General features: G+C 42.0%; 1 protein-coding gene across 1 annotated transcript; it reads right to left on the bottom strand.

Annotated features, from left to right (window-relative positions):
* Nucleotides 1–4,745: 4,745 nt before the first annotated feature.
* LOC121280436 (protein ATP6V1FNB) lies at nucleotides 4,746–15,737 on the bottom strand. Its single transcript, XM_041192427.1, has 2 exons — nucleotides 15,234–15,737; nucleotides 4,746–5,233 (listed from the first exon to the last, which is right to left on the bottom strand). Exons 1-2 carry the CDS (start codon nucleotides 15,652–15,654, stop codon nucleotides 5,106–5,108), a joined length of 549 nt encoding a protein of 182 aa, XP_041048361.1. The 5' UTR covers nucleotides 15,655–15,737; the 3' UTR covers nucleotides 4,746–5,105.
* Between the last annotated feature and the right edge of the window lie 254 nt (nucleotides 15,738–15,991).

The raw sequence follows: 15,991 nt of genomic DNA, 5'->3' as shown, positions 1-15,991 counted from the left end.
TCAATAGCAAAATTCAATGACCGACCATGCAGAAGTAAGCATAATAACTGCAGATAAACTACACGCCATAATGCAATAACAATCTCAATGACAATGACACTGCTGCTTTAGCCTCAGTGGTCTGTATATCCTGATTAAATAGTCAAAATCACAGCTTACATTTCATGAATTTTACAAATCTCATCCAGAGTACTGCATGTATATGTGACAGAGAAAAGTCTGTTTATGAGTCAGAAATACAATGTCACATGGAAGTCTATCGACACAGATGTTGAAGACCTGGGTACAAAATCCTGTTGATGGGGTAAGTGATAAAAAAAAATACCTTATGACTACAGGACATAAAGGAGAAAGAGTGTTAAAGGAACCCAAAGTCATGAACAACATTTCATTCTGATGTGATGATGGTGCATTTTCCCTCCTAATACTCTGCACGGCTTTGATGTAGTCAATGTCATTGTTCTCTTCCAATGCCCCTGATCCATTGTCCAGCTTGGTGGGAGTTCCTCACACTTTCCTCTCCAAAACATCTCCAGAAATGGCTACTTGTCAAGACCGCTGAACTATTACCTCTACTGTCCTCCAAGGATTTAACCTTGACCCATCCTCATGTATATACCGGCCTTGGCAACATCATCTACAAACAAAAGGTTTGCTTCCACATGCATTCTGGCAACACACAGTTTGACCTCTCTGCCACCTTTATGTTGTCAGACTATTTATCCAATATTCATACGTGGTTGAGCTTTAATGTTCTTCATTTAAACATTGGAAAGATTGAATTTATCATCTTCGAACCTGTCACAAATTTCTTACCTTTTCCACGCTTCCTTCCCTCCCAGGCCTTGTCTTCAGCTGAATCAGATTGTTTGCAGTCTCGCATCCTATTCAAACCCAACCTGAGTTTCAAACCCCCTAACCTCTCCATCAGCCAAATCACCCCTTGACTTACTATGCTCTAGGGAATGCAATCTCTTCTCCTAAACTAACCCTTGGAACCCTGGTAGTGTTCCATTGAAACTCATTAAACCATCACATGTTTACATTGGTACTTTCAGATGAGTACCAATGTACCCGAGTTGGTGTAGTGAAGAGAAGGTGCACTCCCAGGTTGGAGGATTGAGGGGCAGGGAAGACTGAGCTTTACTGTCAGCCCAGTCAACTGTACAGCTGAGTTAGGAGTCCTCGATACTGCCAATTGGTGTAAAAACGATTCCATTTCAGCAGTAACATGAATTGCAAAAGGCTAGTATGCAGGTATAGCAAATAATTAGGAGAGCTAATAGAATGATATCATTTATTGCAAGGGGAATTGAATACAAAATTAGGGAGGAGGTTATGCTTCAGTTATGCAGAACATTGCTGAAACCACATTTGGAGTACTGTGTACAGTGATGGTCTCCTTATTTAGGGAAAGCTGCATTGGATGCATGCATTTCAGAGAAGGTTTACTACACTACTACCTGGAATGGGTGGGTTGTCTTATGAGGAAAGGTTGGACAGGCTAGGCTTGTATCCACTGGAGTTTAGAAGAGTAAGGAACATATAGGCTCCTGAGGGGTCTTAACAGGGTGGATGTGGAAAAGATGTTTCCTCTTGTGGGAGAATCTAGAACTAGGGATCACTGTTTAAAAATAAAGGGTCACTCATTTAAAATAGGTATGAAGAGAAATTCTTTCCCTCAGAGGGTCTTTAGAACTCTCTTTCTCAAAAGGCAGTGGAAGCAAAGTATTTGAATATCTTTAAGGCAGAGGTAGATAGATTCTTGATTAACAAGGGGGTGAAAGGTTAATCGGGTTAGGCAGGAATGTGGAGTTGAGATTACAATCAGGTCAGCCAAGATCTTATTGAATGGCAGAGCAAGCTTGAGGGGCTGAGTGGCCTACTCCTGCTCCTAATTCATATGTTCGTATGTTCATTTGCATCACATAAAATTTAGAAAACGTTTTTCCTATTTTTCATTTATATCTACCACTTTTCTACAAGGCTATAAATATTTTTCTGTCCCAAAGGAACAGTTTACAAGGATGAAAGGATTTATGAGATGAGACAAAGATCAATATTGTTTTCTTATATGCTTTATTCTAAAGAATCATTTATATGAAACAGCATTGGATTCTTTAAAAATTCTTGAAACAACGTGTGTATTCCTTTCAAAGAACTTGTTTTTGGCAGAGAGAGAGTGTACTTTCAATGAATTAGTCGCATAGTAACTTGATACATATTGTTAAATAGTTTCTAAATGTATCCCTTTAACAGGCTATTTTCTCTTGGGTTAATGTATGGCTAGCAATATGGATTATCGGCTGCACAAGTTGGTTACTAAGGCACTGAAAAACTCTCTCGCTGTCCCATTTTCCCTCCTCATGGTTGGGAAGAGCCTGACATGTTCCATCTACAACATCACTAAAATTCAGCAGTGTGCACCATGGGCATACACACATGCCGCAGTATTTATGGTGGTTTGCACTGGATCTCCAACACATCACTGAAACGTTTACAACGTTATTAAAACTCAGGAAATGCAAAAGCATAGCTCCTACAGCCACACCTTAAAACTCCAGAGTAAACACAATAAGCGAAGCTCTTATATATTTACAGAGATTTAGTAAAAATACATTGAACTAAAGACTAAGACACTATTTCTAAGCGTTGTGATTAATTTTAAAACGTTTTGTAATTGTGAGGAGACCAGAAAGACTTAAAGTGCAAAAGAGATGAGGTATGAGGAAAGGTTGTAGGAGTTCAAGTTTTATGGTTTAGAATGGAAAGAAGATCTGAATGAAAAACCACAGTTGGATATTATGATGGGAGTGATAAGAGCATGTGGAGAAGGTTGGGGGTGGGGGGGGGGCGGGTGGCAGCACAGTGTGAGCACACTGAGTTTCTATATCCCAATAACAAATACATGCCAAGGAAGCATATAAATCATTAACTACTCACCATAACTCTTCACCAAGAAACAGTCTGGGGTTTAAGGACTACCCATGAAAGAAATCCAAGTGATTCACTGAACTCTCTTACATTAAGCAGCTTTAATTAGCTGTGTGTTTATTTCACCAACCCTCTTTTTACTAAGTGAATGAATTAACTTTTTTTGATGAACCAAGGAAGAAGTTAGATGACAAATCATGCACCAACAATAAATAATTCATTGAGCAGAAAATGACAACTTAAAGCCCAACATCAAGCATACAAGTAATGAATAGATATAACATGTTTAGTCAGAGTCATCTAGCAGTTTGAATAACAAATAATTAATAGGCAGAGTTATTTAACATGAGTAACAGGCAATTCAGTGTATCACTGTAATTCAGCACTAACGGGACACAAACTCTAAATTAGATCATTGCCTTAAATTAGTGAGGTAAAATTATGATTAAAGATAGCTGAAAAGTTAACAACATTGGATAACCAGAATACAGGATAAATCGAAGCCTTATCTTTATCTTTATGAGTGTAACAGTTGAGTCATCCTCCTTCCTTCTCTGGGACACAGGTGTTAACTTCTGCAGCATTGAGTTAATGAATGCCTTTGACGACAGGGTTGTCTTTTCCTTTCTTTTCCGGCTATCCACTTCTACACGCTCAATGATATCAGCTAGTTGACTTTACTGTTGCCTTTCTTCATCTCAGACATTCATATAGTTAAGTGGCATACATATCTCTGACTGTAACTGGTTGATGTTGCCACAATTTAACTTCTTGCTCTGATTCTCTGTCCTGAAATACTTTGTATAAGTGCCATTTTGCATCTGCTAACTAGAGATCACTTACATAAAATAGAAGAGAATTTTCTTTTAACTACAAATACCTTAAGATAAAGACTCTGCTTCTATGACTACAGACTACAAAGAAAAATACTACTGAAGGTAAACTAACCCCTCCTTTTTTTATAACTTCAAAGAAAAGTTTCCCCCATTCCCTTAACAACTTGAATGACACGTACATCACAAGGTTTCATCCCAATTGCTGCCAATCATCTCCCACAATTGTGGAAGCTCCTGTAGATGCCCTTGAACAATGAGGCATGCTTATAAGTTAGTGAAACCTGAATACCCTGCACAGAAACGAGGAGAATTTTTTTTCTCCGAGGGTCATGAGTATTTGGAACTCTGTTCCTCAAAAGGCGGTAGAAGCAGAGTCTTTGAATATTTTTAAGGCAGATGTGGATAGGTTCTTGATAGGTTATCGGGGGGGGGAAGGCAGGAATGTGGAGTTGAGGTTACAGTCAAATCAGCCATGAATTTACTGAATGGTGGAGCAGCTCGAGGGGCCAAGTGGCCTATTCCTCCTAATTCGTATGTTCGTGTGTTAAACACTATGCTTTAATTTTACAACCACCTCCCTACATTACCCAAATTGAAAGTATTTGACATCTTTATGTCTATCTAGGTGCCATGCCGTGGATTTGCTTCACAGTTTCCTACACTCTAATTGAGGCATTAAACGTTTGTGTCCCATTTGGCTTCCAAACACTAGCAAGAAATGTCCCTCTTGTATACACAAACCTTCATGACTTTCAGCTTAGACGTTTTATGAATTTATTAGCTTAAAAGCCTGTGATGCTTGACTACCAGGGAACTTTTCGTTCCAGTTCCATCCCAGCATCCAGTACAACCAGTGACTCCAACTTAGGGACAGCTTTCAAGCTAAAATTCCATAATGAACACAGCTTTGGAAATTTACAGGGCATTTCCACCACAAATTGTGAAGGTAATCATCAGGCAATTTATGACATATGCTTCCAACAAAAATTGAGCTTTAATGGGCAGAGTAGCCTCTCTACATAAATCATATGCAATACACAATATAATTTGAAAGAGGTCTCCTTAAACTGCATATTCAGCTGATACTAAAAGATATGCTATATTATGCAGCATCACAAGATTGCAGCTTTTGAAGTTCACGAAGACATAACAATGACAGACATATTAAGAAACTTACAAATGCTGCAGTTTTGAAATGGATTATTTCAGCAAGGTATGAAAAATCAGAAATATTGCAGAAAATGCCATGGATCAGAAGCTCTATGGGATTATTCTGTACTAATCTAGAGAGAGAAAGCCAGAACAAACATCATTGCAGGATTGCTGTCCACCTCCTCAGTTGAGCTCAGCAAGTCCGTCTGTTGCAGATAGCTTGCAGAAGACACCATTTCTTGAATAGAAAGTATTGTTTACTGTCCTCAATCGACCATGAGCTGGTAACTGGAGTTCCTCTACAACATCACCTGGCAACAAACATTTAAATATTTTGTGAAGATTGAACCAAATGGTTTAGAATATTAATTATTTGTAAATTTGAAAGTAACATTTTCTGCTGCAGATTAATCAGCTATGCACTTCAACAAAAATAGGTTGGGTTTAAAGAAAGGTAGAATGGAGCCGCTTTTATAGGAAGATATAACTAGCTGTAAAATAGAGTCCTTTTAAAATTTGGTGTAGTAACATAATACCTTGCACTTATATAGCCCCTTTAACTTTGAAAAACATCCCAAAGCATTTCAGAGTGAGAGAAAAATGGTTGTTCAGCCATAGAAGGAAAGATGTATTATGATGGTTCTGTGCATTCCTTTTGTCTTATCAAGGTGCTTTCTGTCCTTCTGTCAGTTCCCATGGTGCAAGATCTGCCCTGTACATACAGGCAGTAGGGGAGGCTCAGGCTCAGTAACCAGGAAGATTGTGCCTGCATAAATATTGCACACATTAGCATAACTTCAAAGTAATCCTAAATATTCTGGGCCGTCGTTCTGGGCATGGGCACACTGATTATGGCCCTGGGCAGGCTAATCCCTATAGCCCATCATGCCAACTACCAAATTCAGCATGAGTGACAGGGTTGATGGTTATTTAATGCTGCCAACCAGCTGACCTTGACCATCTAAGGCATCCTTTGTAGCTACAACAATTTCAGTACCTCCAATTATTACTGTCGTCCATGCCGCTAAGAGGTAGTAAGCAGAGGAAACCCTAGGCGATAAAGTGGCATTGGAAGGTACTTGACTCTCATGTGCAAACTGGGAGCATTATGGGGCTATGAACCTGCCATGATTGATTGGCTCTGTGCCAACAATTCAAAATGGTGACGCTAAGCCCTGTCACAAACTATTTTTAATATGATCCAGTGATCACAGGGCGAAAAACAAAGCATATGGCTAAATTTCCACAGGACAGATGCAAAATAAGGTTCAGTAGAAGGGGAATACAGGAGCAGGTTCAATGGATCATATGGCCTACTCCTATTCCTATTTCTTAGGAGGTAGAGTAGCCAAGGGAGTGGGTTTTAAGAAGAGGCTTTAAAAGAGGCAAGCAAGGCAGAATGTCAGACCACTTTCGGGAAATAATTCCTCAGAGTTGGACCCAGGCAGCTGTAGGCACATTTGCCAAGAGAGGACCAAAATGAAGGGGTATGTATAAGAGGCCAGTTAAAGGGACAGAAAGTTTGGGATTTGGGTTGTAGGTTTGGAGATTACAGTTAGGGAGAAGCAAGGCTATCAGTTTTGCTACAGTTATACAGGGCTTAGCTTCACCGTTTTGAATTGTTGGTGCAGAGCCAAATCAGTACATCTGGACTAGTGTACACAGTTTTGGTTTTCTTATTTAAGAAAGGATATAATTGCATTGCAAACTGTGCAAAGATGATTCACCAGGCTGATTCCCGGAATGAAGGAGTTGTCTTTTGAGGAAAGTTTGGATAGATTGAGCCTATATCCATTAGAGTTTAAAAGAATGAAAGATGATCTTATTGAAATATAGAAGATCCTGAGGGGACTTGACAGGGTGGATGCTGAAAGGATGTTTCCTCTTGTGGGAGAGACTACAACTAGAAGACAGTTTAAAGATAAGGGGCTTCCCATTTAAGATGGAGATGATGAGAATTTTTTCTCTCAGAGGGTCATTAGTCTGAGGAATTCTCTTTCCCTGAGAGCAGTGGAGGCAGAGCCACTGAGTATTTTTAAGGCCGAATTAAATTCTTGACTGATAAGGGAATCAAAGGTTATTGGGAGTAGATAGGAAAGTAGAGGCCATAATCAGATCAATCATGATCTTATCAAATGGCGGGGCAAGTCAAGGTGCTGAATGGCCTACACATGTCTCTAATTTGTATGTACATATTAGGGAATGTAAACATAAGGTTGAGAATTTTAATTTTGAGCTATTGAGAACCAGGATGCAGATTAGGAAAAATGTGCAAGTGAGAGAGTGCGGTTTAGTATGTAGTTGGAGGAAATGTTGGTAAGCTGAAGTTTACGGAAGGTGGAGAATGAGAAATTGGCAAATGAGCTTTTGATTAATTGATTCTGAAAGTGACAAAGGCATAGTTGGGGGTTTCAGCAGCAGACTGGTTGAAACAAGAGCAGACTTGCAGATGGAATCAGTCAGCCTTGTGTCAGAGATGGAATTGGAAGGCCAGCTTATGGTTGAGCAGCATGCTGTGGTTGCACAGCCTGGTTCAGCCACATACTATGGTCGGAAAAGGACCTTGTATTAAGGGTATCGGGATTTGTGTCAGGACTGAAGAGTTTGACTTCTGTCTGAAGGAAGTTACAGCTCATATAAGACTAAAGGTTGATCAAGTGGTCTGACAGTACAAGCCAAGTGGCATGGTCAAAAGGTGGCAAAGTTGAGCTTGATGTAATTGTGCACATGGGAACTGACCCAACATCTGTGAATGATGTCCCAAGGATAAGCAGGCAGATGAGAACATCAAGGAGAGAGCCTAGAAGGCTGGAAGTACCAGTTCTTTGAGGAACAGTGATCCATATCATTGATAACACTTACAATTGATTAACGGTTGCCGAAGATGACAATTTCCTTACAAAAATTGGGGGAACACATGCTTAGCTTTTCACTCAAGGGGGTCTAGTTACTGTAGCAGTGGGAATTTTTATCCATTTCTATACCACATTGAGTCTCGCCTCCCTGATGTTCCCACCCCGGGAACATCACCATGAAAGTGGTGTTAATGTTTTGAGTCCGTATTACCCTTGTTCAGAGCTGAAGAGAAGTGGAAACATGATGAAATTTATACTGTTAAAGGGGGATGGGGCAGTTGGCGCTGGATAGAAGGCCAGCGATAGGTGGGGACAAAGGAGGGATTGACAAAGATGACATGAACTAAAGGACAAAAGGAGTGTTAATGGTGGTGATTAGTGATTTAAAAAGGTGCTGATAGTGGCAGAAAGGTAAGAAAGCAGAATATGATAATAGCAGAACAAGGGTAGCATTGTGTGAAAGAACAACATGGAACAAGTGGCAGATGGCCCTGTAGGGGATGGGGTGGAGGAGGGGGCAGTGGTGGGGGAAAAAAGGAAAGAAAATGGGATAGAAGGGGGATAAAAAAAAGGGGATAAAACCACAGATAAATGAATAAAAATAAAAATAAAAATGGATACAAAATAAAAATGAATGTAGAAAAAAGGGATGAAAAAAAGGGGGTGAGGATGGAGGAGAGAGTTCATGATCTGAAGTTGTTGAGCTCAATGTTAAGTCCAGACGGCTGTAAAGTGCCTAATCAGGAGATGAGGTGCTGTTCCTCCAGTTTATGTTGGGCTTCACTGGAACATTGCAGCAGGCTAAGGATGGACATGTGGGCATGAGAGCAGGGTGGAGTGTTGAAATGGAAAGCGACATGGAGTTCTGGGTAATGCTTGCGGACAGACCGAAGGTGTTCCGCAAAACGGTCACCCAGTCTGCGTTTGGTCTCTCTAATGTAGAGGAAACCGCATTGGGAGCAGTGAATGCAGTAGACTAAATTGAGGGAAGTGCAAGTGAAGTGCTGCTTGACCTGAAAGGAGTGTTTGGACCATTGGACGGTGAGGAGGGGGGAATTAAAGGGGCAGGTGTTGCACCTTCTGCAATTGCATAGGAAGATGCCATGGGAAGGGGATGAGATGTTGGTCTCTTTTGCCCTGTACACCTTTCAGGTAAATTCGACCGGCTGAGAGTAGCCATTAAGCCAGAGGCCAGCCAACCATGTATAAAAAATAGGAAGGTTTCACCTCCACATTGTGGGTAGAAGGTTATTTTCTGCTCACGTGGATCTTCACAATGCTGTCTGGCGGCCAAGGGACAAGCAACCTCAACTCTTTTGAATGGTCAAGAGGAAAGTCGATTACCATCTATCAAAAGCCCAGCATCCCACAAGGACAGTAGAATGGACGGAAGCTGGTGTCCCTCCCTGATCGTGGATTCTGTTCTGCAGAGGATTTAGAAACATAGAAACATAGAAAATAGGAGCGGGAATAGGTCATTCGACCCTTCAAGTCCACTCCGCCATTTAATCTGATCATGGCTGATCCTCTATCTCAACACTGTGCTCCCGCACTCACCCCATACCCCTTGACACCTTTAGAGTCCAGAAATCAACCTATTTTCTTATTAAATATATTCAGTGACTTGGCCTCCACAGCCCTCTGTGGTAGAGAATTCCACAGGTTCGCCACCTTCTGAGTGAAGAAGTTTCTCCTTATCTCAGTCCTAAATGGTCTACCCCATACCCTGAGACAGTGACCCCTTGTTCTTGACCCCCTCCCCCCCCGCCCCCAGCCAGAGGAAATGTTATCCCTGCATCCAGTTCGTCCATCCATGTCAGAATTTTATGTTTCAATGAGACCTCCTCTCATTCTTTTAAACTCCAGTGAATACAGGCCTAGTCAGCCCAATCTCTCCTCATACGACAATCCTGCCAACTCAGGAATCAGTCTGATGAACCTTCGCTGCACTCCCTCTACCCTTTCTTGGGTAAGGAGACCAAAATTGCACACAATACTCTAGCTGTGGTCTCACAGCCCTGTACAGCTGCAGTAAGACATCCTTGCTCCTGTACTCAAGTCCTCTCACAATGAAGACCAACATATCATTTGCCTTCTTAACTGCTTGCTGCACCTGCATGCTTGCTTTCAGTGATTGGTGTACAAGGACACTCAGGTCCTTTTGTACATCAGCATTTCCAAATCTATCACCATTTAAATAATAAACTGCCATTCTGTTTTTCCTACTGAAATGGTAACTTCACGCTTATCCACGTTATACTGCATCTGCCATGTACTTGCCCACTCACTCAACCTGTCTAAATCACCTTGAAGCATCTTAACATCCTCCTCATCGCTCACATTCCCACCAAGTTTCATGTTATCAGCAATCTTGGAAATATTATATTTGGTTCCCTAATCCAAATCATTGATATATATTATGAATAGCTGGGGCCGAAGCACTGATCCCTGCAGTACTCCACTAGTCACTGCCTGCCACTCTGAAAAAGACCCTTACACCTTCACCTCAATGAATTCCGGGCTTGGCATTATGCTGAACTCTTCTTCCGCCACCTTCGTCTCCATGCTCACTTCTTTGGGCAGGAGTCCTCCCCCCATTCAACGGATCCTTTCACCAGCCTCCAATATTCTCCCTCTGGCCTCTTAACCGCTCTTGATCTTTTCTTTGAGAACTGTCGGCATGGCATCAGTTGTTTTAATTTCTTTGCTCCTCTCACCCACTCTAACCTGTCTCTCTCTGAACTTGCCGCATTCCGTTTTCCCAGGTCCAACCCTGACATTGTCATCAAACCTGCTGACAAAGGTGGTGCTGTTGTTGTCTGGTGCACTGACCTCTACCTTGCAGAGGCTGAGCGTCAACTCATAGACGCTTCCTCCTACCTCCCCCTGGACCATGACCCCACCACTGAACATCAAGCCATTGTTTTCAGAACTGTCACTTCCCTCCACAGCTTCCAACCTCATAGTCTCCCAACTTCAGACGGCTCGCTTCTACCTGCTACCCAAAATCCACAAACAGGAATGTCCCGGCTGACCGATTGTGTCAGCCTGTTCCTGCCCCATGACCTCATTTCTTCCTATCTTGACTCCATTCTCTCTCCCCTTGTCTAGTTTCTTCCCAGCTACATCCGCGATTCCTCTGATGCCCTACATCATTTCAACCATTTCCAGTTCCCTGGCCCCAACCACCTCTTCTTCACCATGGACGTCCAATCCCTCTACACCTCCATCCCCCACCAGGATGGTCTGATGGCTCTCCACTTCTTCCTTGAGCAGAGGCCTGAACAATTCCCATCCACCACCACTGTCCTCCGTTTGGTTGAACTTGTTCTCGCACTGAACAATTTCTCCTTAAACTCGTCTTACTTCCTCCAAATAAAAGGTGTGGCTATGGGTACCCGCATGGGCCCCAATTATGCCTGTCTCTTTATGGGGTATGTGGAACATTCCTTGTTCCAGTCCTACTCCGGCCCCCTCCCACAACTCTTTCGCTGGTGCATCTAAGACTGCTTCGGTGCCGCTTCATGCTCTTGTCTGGACCTGGAAAAATTTATTAACTTTGCTTCCAATTTCCACCCCTCCATCATTTTCACATGGTCCATCACTGACACTTCCCTTCCCTTCCTTGACCTCTCTATCTCAATTTCTGGTGATAGACTGTCCACCAATATCCATTACAAGCCTACCGACTCCCATAGCTACCTTGACTACAGCCCCTCACACCCCGCTTCCTGTAAGGACTCCATCTCATTCTCTCAGTTCCTTTGCCTCCGTCACATCTGTTCTGATGATGCCACTTTCCAAAACAGTTCTTCTGACATGTCTTCCTTCTTCCTTAACCAAGGTTTCCACCCACGGTGGTCGACAGAGGCCTCAACCGTGTCCGGCACATCTCCCGCGCATCCGTCCTCACACCTTCTTCTCCCTCCCAGAACCATGATAGGGTCCCCCTTGTCCTCAGTTATCACCCCACCAGCCTCCACATTCAAAGAATCATCCTCCGCCATTTCCGCCAACTCCAGCATGATGCCACCACCAAACACATCTTCCCTTCATCCCCCATTCAGCATTCCGTAGGGACCGTTCCGTCCGGGACACCCTGGTCCACACCTCCATCACCCCCTACACCTCAACCCCCTCCCATGGCATCTTCCCATGCAACTGCAGAAGGTGCAACACCTGTCCCTTTACTTCCCCTCTCCTCATTGTCCAAGGGCTCAAACATTCCTTTCAAGTGAAGCAGCATTTCACTTGCACATCCCTCAATTTAGTCTACTGCATTCGCTGCTCTCACTGTGGTCTCCTCTACATTGGAGAGGCCAAACGCAGACTGGGTGACCGTTCTGTGGGACACCTTTGGTTTGTCTGCAAGCATGACCCAGACCTTCCTGTCGCTTGCCATTTCAACACACCACGTGTCCGTCCTTGGCCTGCTGCATTGTTCCAGTGAAGCTCAACGCAAACCGGAGGAACAGCACCTCATCTTCCGATTAGGCACTTTACAGCCTTCCGGACTTAACATTGAGTTCAACAACTTCAGATCATGAACTCCCTCCTCCATCCTCACCTGCTTTGTGATCTCCTTTTTTTTAATAATTAGCATTTTTAAAATATATATATTTTGCTTTTCCCACCTATTTTTCTCATTATTTTTAAAACTTATTTCCATCCATTGTTTTATCTCCACCTTTTAGCCTATTTCAATCCCTTCCCCCCCATCCCACCCCCACTAGGGCCATCTGTCACTTGCTCATTCTACCCTTAAAGTCACCATTAGCACATCCTTTAGCTAATATCACCACCGTCAACACACCTTTGTCCTTTTGTGTATGACTCTTTGGCAATCTCTCCTTTGCCTTCACCTTTCATTAGCCCTCTATCCAGCTGTCCCACCCTCCTTAAACAGCTTATATTTCACCACATTTCTTATTCCTCTTTAATTCTGATGGAGAGTCATACGGACTCGAAACGTTTACTCTGTCTTCCTTTCCACAGATGCTGTCAGGCCTGCTGAGTTTTTCCAGCAATTTTTGTTTTTGTTAACTATTTATTTCTACTTTGTTTCCTGTCTCCTAACCAATTCACAATCTATGCCAATCTATTAACCCCAAATCCCAAGTGCTTTAATTTTACACACCAACTTATGTGGGACTTTATCAAAAGCTTTCTGGAAATCCAAATACACCACATCCACTGGTTCTCCCATATCTATTCTGCTAGTTACATCCTCAAAAAACTCCAGCCAGTTTGTCAAACATGATTTCCCTTTCATAAATCCCTGTTGACTTTGTCTAATCCTGTTGATATTTTCTAAATGTTGTGTTATCACATCTTTTATAATAGGCTGTAGCATTTCCCCTACCACTGATGTTAGGCTGACCAGTTTGTAATTCCCCGTTTGTTCCCTCCCTCATTTTTTAGATAGTAGGGTTACATTTGCCACCCTCCAATCTGCTGGGACTGTTCCAGAATCAACAGAATTTTGGAAGATGTCAACCAACGCATCCACTAGTTCCATGGCCGCCTCCTTTAGTACCCCGGGATGTAGATTATCGGGCCCTGGGGATATATCAACTTTCAGTTACATTAATTTCTCCAGCACTGGTTTTTAGTAATACTAATTTACTTCAGTTCCTCCTTCACACGAGACTCTTGGTTCCCTAGTATTTCTGGGAAGTTTTTTGTGTCCTCCTCCATGAAGACAGAACTAAAGTAGTTGTTTAATTGCTCTGACATTTCCTTGTTCTCTATCATAAATTCTCCCGTTTCAAACTGTAAGGCACCTACATTTGTCTTCACTAATCCTTTTCTTTTTACATACTTATAGAAGCTTTTATAGTCCACTTTTATGTTCCTTGCAAGTTTACTCTCATACTCTATTTTTCCCCTCTTAATTAATCTCTTGGTCCTCCTTTGCTGAATTCTAAACTGCTCTCAATCCTCAGGCTTGCTACTTTTTCTAACAACTTTATATGACTCCTTTACTGGCGATGGGGAAAAGGAGTCAGTTCACTGGAACCTAGAGACTTTTCATTTATGACACCCGTTTATCTGATCCTCAAAGGGTTGGGCAAGGGCTTACAGAGGTGGCCTACTCCCAGGTATGTGAGTAGGGTTTCATATGTTACTTTGACGTGTCTGTTCTTGTTGTTTCTCAAGTGCTTGTTGTATGTTTAATTAATAAAATATCACTGTCAGATGATGACATTCATGTAAAAGTCTTTGGGCATTTGAGAAACTAACCTGAACGAGCTCCATTCTTTATGGTGTGAATTCCTTGCTTGGCTAATTCTGTGGAACTAAGGCTTGTATCATACAAGATCATGCCCTGATCTCCGCATGGCCCCTCGCTCCCAGCTGTGGGCAATCCTGGAGGTAGTTTCGAATGTTGACAAGTGATGTAAGAACTCAGATTGGGTGCCTCTGGGCATAATAAAATAGTTCACTCACCAAACGCAGAGAAATACCGTCAATATCCCAACTGAGGATGGACAGAATATTCAACTTCTGCACCTTTTGAAAACATGTTATTGGAATAAGCTAATGGCTTAATTTGTCCCAACGCCTTCACAGGCGAAGCATTAATTTTTTTTCTTTCATGAGATATGGGTGTTGCTGGCAAGGCCAGCATTTGTTCCCCATCCCAACTGCCCCTGAATAGGGTGGCTTGCTAGGCCATTTCAGACAGCAATTAAGAGTCAACCATATTCCTGTGGATCTGGAGTCACATATAGGTCAGACTAGGTCAGGACAGCAGATTTCCTTCCCTAATGGAACCAGATGGGTTTTTCCGACAATCAACACTAGCTTCATGGTCACCAACATGGAGAGTAGCTTTCAAGTTCAGACTTTATTAACTGAATTTAAATTCCACCAGCTGCCATGGTGGGAACCCATGTCTCCAGAGCATTAGCCTAGGCTTCTAGATTACTAGTTCAGTGGCATTACTGTTACACCACAGTCTGCCCTGTAATAGTATCTGTAATCACTCACTACCCTACCTTATTCATCACCATGGACAATAAGGAGGGTATCAGTCTTGCATGACAAGACATCATTTATCAATCTTAGTTGGCAATATCAGACACATGAACAATAGTGCTTATTTTAGATTGGATGACAATAAAAGCAATTATACTCAGCAATAATCAATCTATTTGAAATTACTATTACAATGGAGCTGTTTTAAGAGGAAAGGGTAATGCCTAACAGGAACTGATCTGAACCGGTCTCCACGTTTTTGGTATAATGATGAATATGTATAAAGCAGCTGGAGAAACATTTAGTGCTAACTAAACGTCACTAAGCCTCTAGTAAAATTCTTGAAACATATCGAATATCTCAGAAGATAATTAAAAGGATTTAAGAATTGAAAAAAAACTGATCAATTCAATCATTAAAATGTTTTTATTTTTAGAAGATCTGGTTTGCTGAGTCATTGATGTACTTCACTCACCCTGTCTCCAGCCATACTCCCAGGAGGATAGAATAGGATATTGGAATTTTTCCTCCGGGGGTTTTGCCTTCCTCTTTTCCAGGTACAGGTACCTGCCTTTTTGCTCTTTAGAAAAACCATCGTATAACAAAGCTCGAATCTGGGGAGTTACTGGCCGCATCTCCTGAAACTCCTCAGGTTTTGAAGGTGCTCGCTGAGGTAATTTCTTTCTTTCTTCCTGTTGTCTTGGAGTATGAATTGCTGGAAGGGTATAATTCCTGGCAGGGAGCTTAGGAACTTCACTCTGCTTCTTGACAATAGTAGGTGGAATTCTGGAATATTTAGCCCCATATTTGTCTTTCCATGCTATCCGAGTATAAGCTTCTTTTTCAATAAGTTCTGTCCAGCACTTCTGAGTGCGAGTATCAAACAGGTGTTTCATCTTTCTTAATTACTTTGATAAGGGAATAATTTAACTTTGTAAAAAAAAAGATTTTTTTGAATGTTGGCGTATACTGCAGTTGAAACTGCAATGTTTATCGTGAAGGTTTCTGTCTATTGCCATAGTTACAATCAAACATGTTCAAGGACTGACAACGTCCCAACAAATATTTCATTCGTAAATCCTTGGGGACCTCTACTGGATGGAGGACTTTTCTGTGTGAGTACCTTAAGTGATTCTGAATTGAAAGCTTTGAAGGATCAGAGAACTCAATTTGTAGCAATGCCAAGAATTGTTTGCTCTGTAATCTCAAGTACACCTTGCCACGAGTAAAGTG

This window comes from Carcharodon carcharias, chromosome 7, assembly GCF_017639515.1.
Source record: "Carcharodon carcharias isolate sCarCar2 chromosome 7, sCarCar2.pri, whole genome shotgun sequence".
Classification (NCBI taxonomy): Eukaryota; Metazoa; Chordata; class Chondrichthyes; order Lamniformes; family Lamnidae; genus Carcharodon; species Carcharodon carcharias.
Note: the sequence above shows the minus strand (reverse complement) of the source record. Positions and strands in the feature narration are given on the sequence as shown.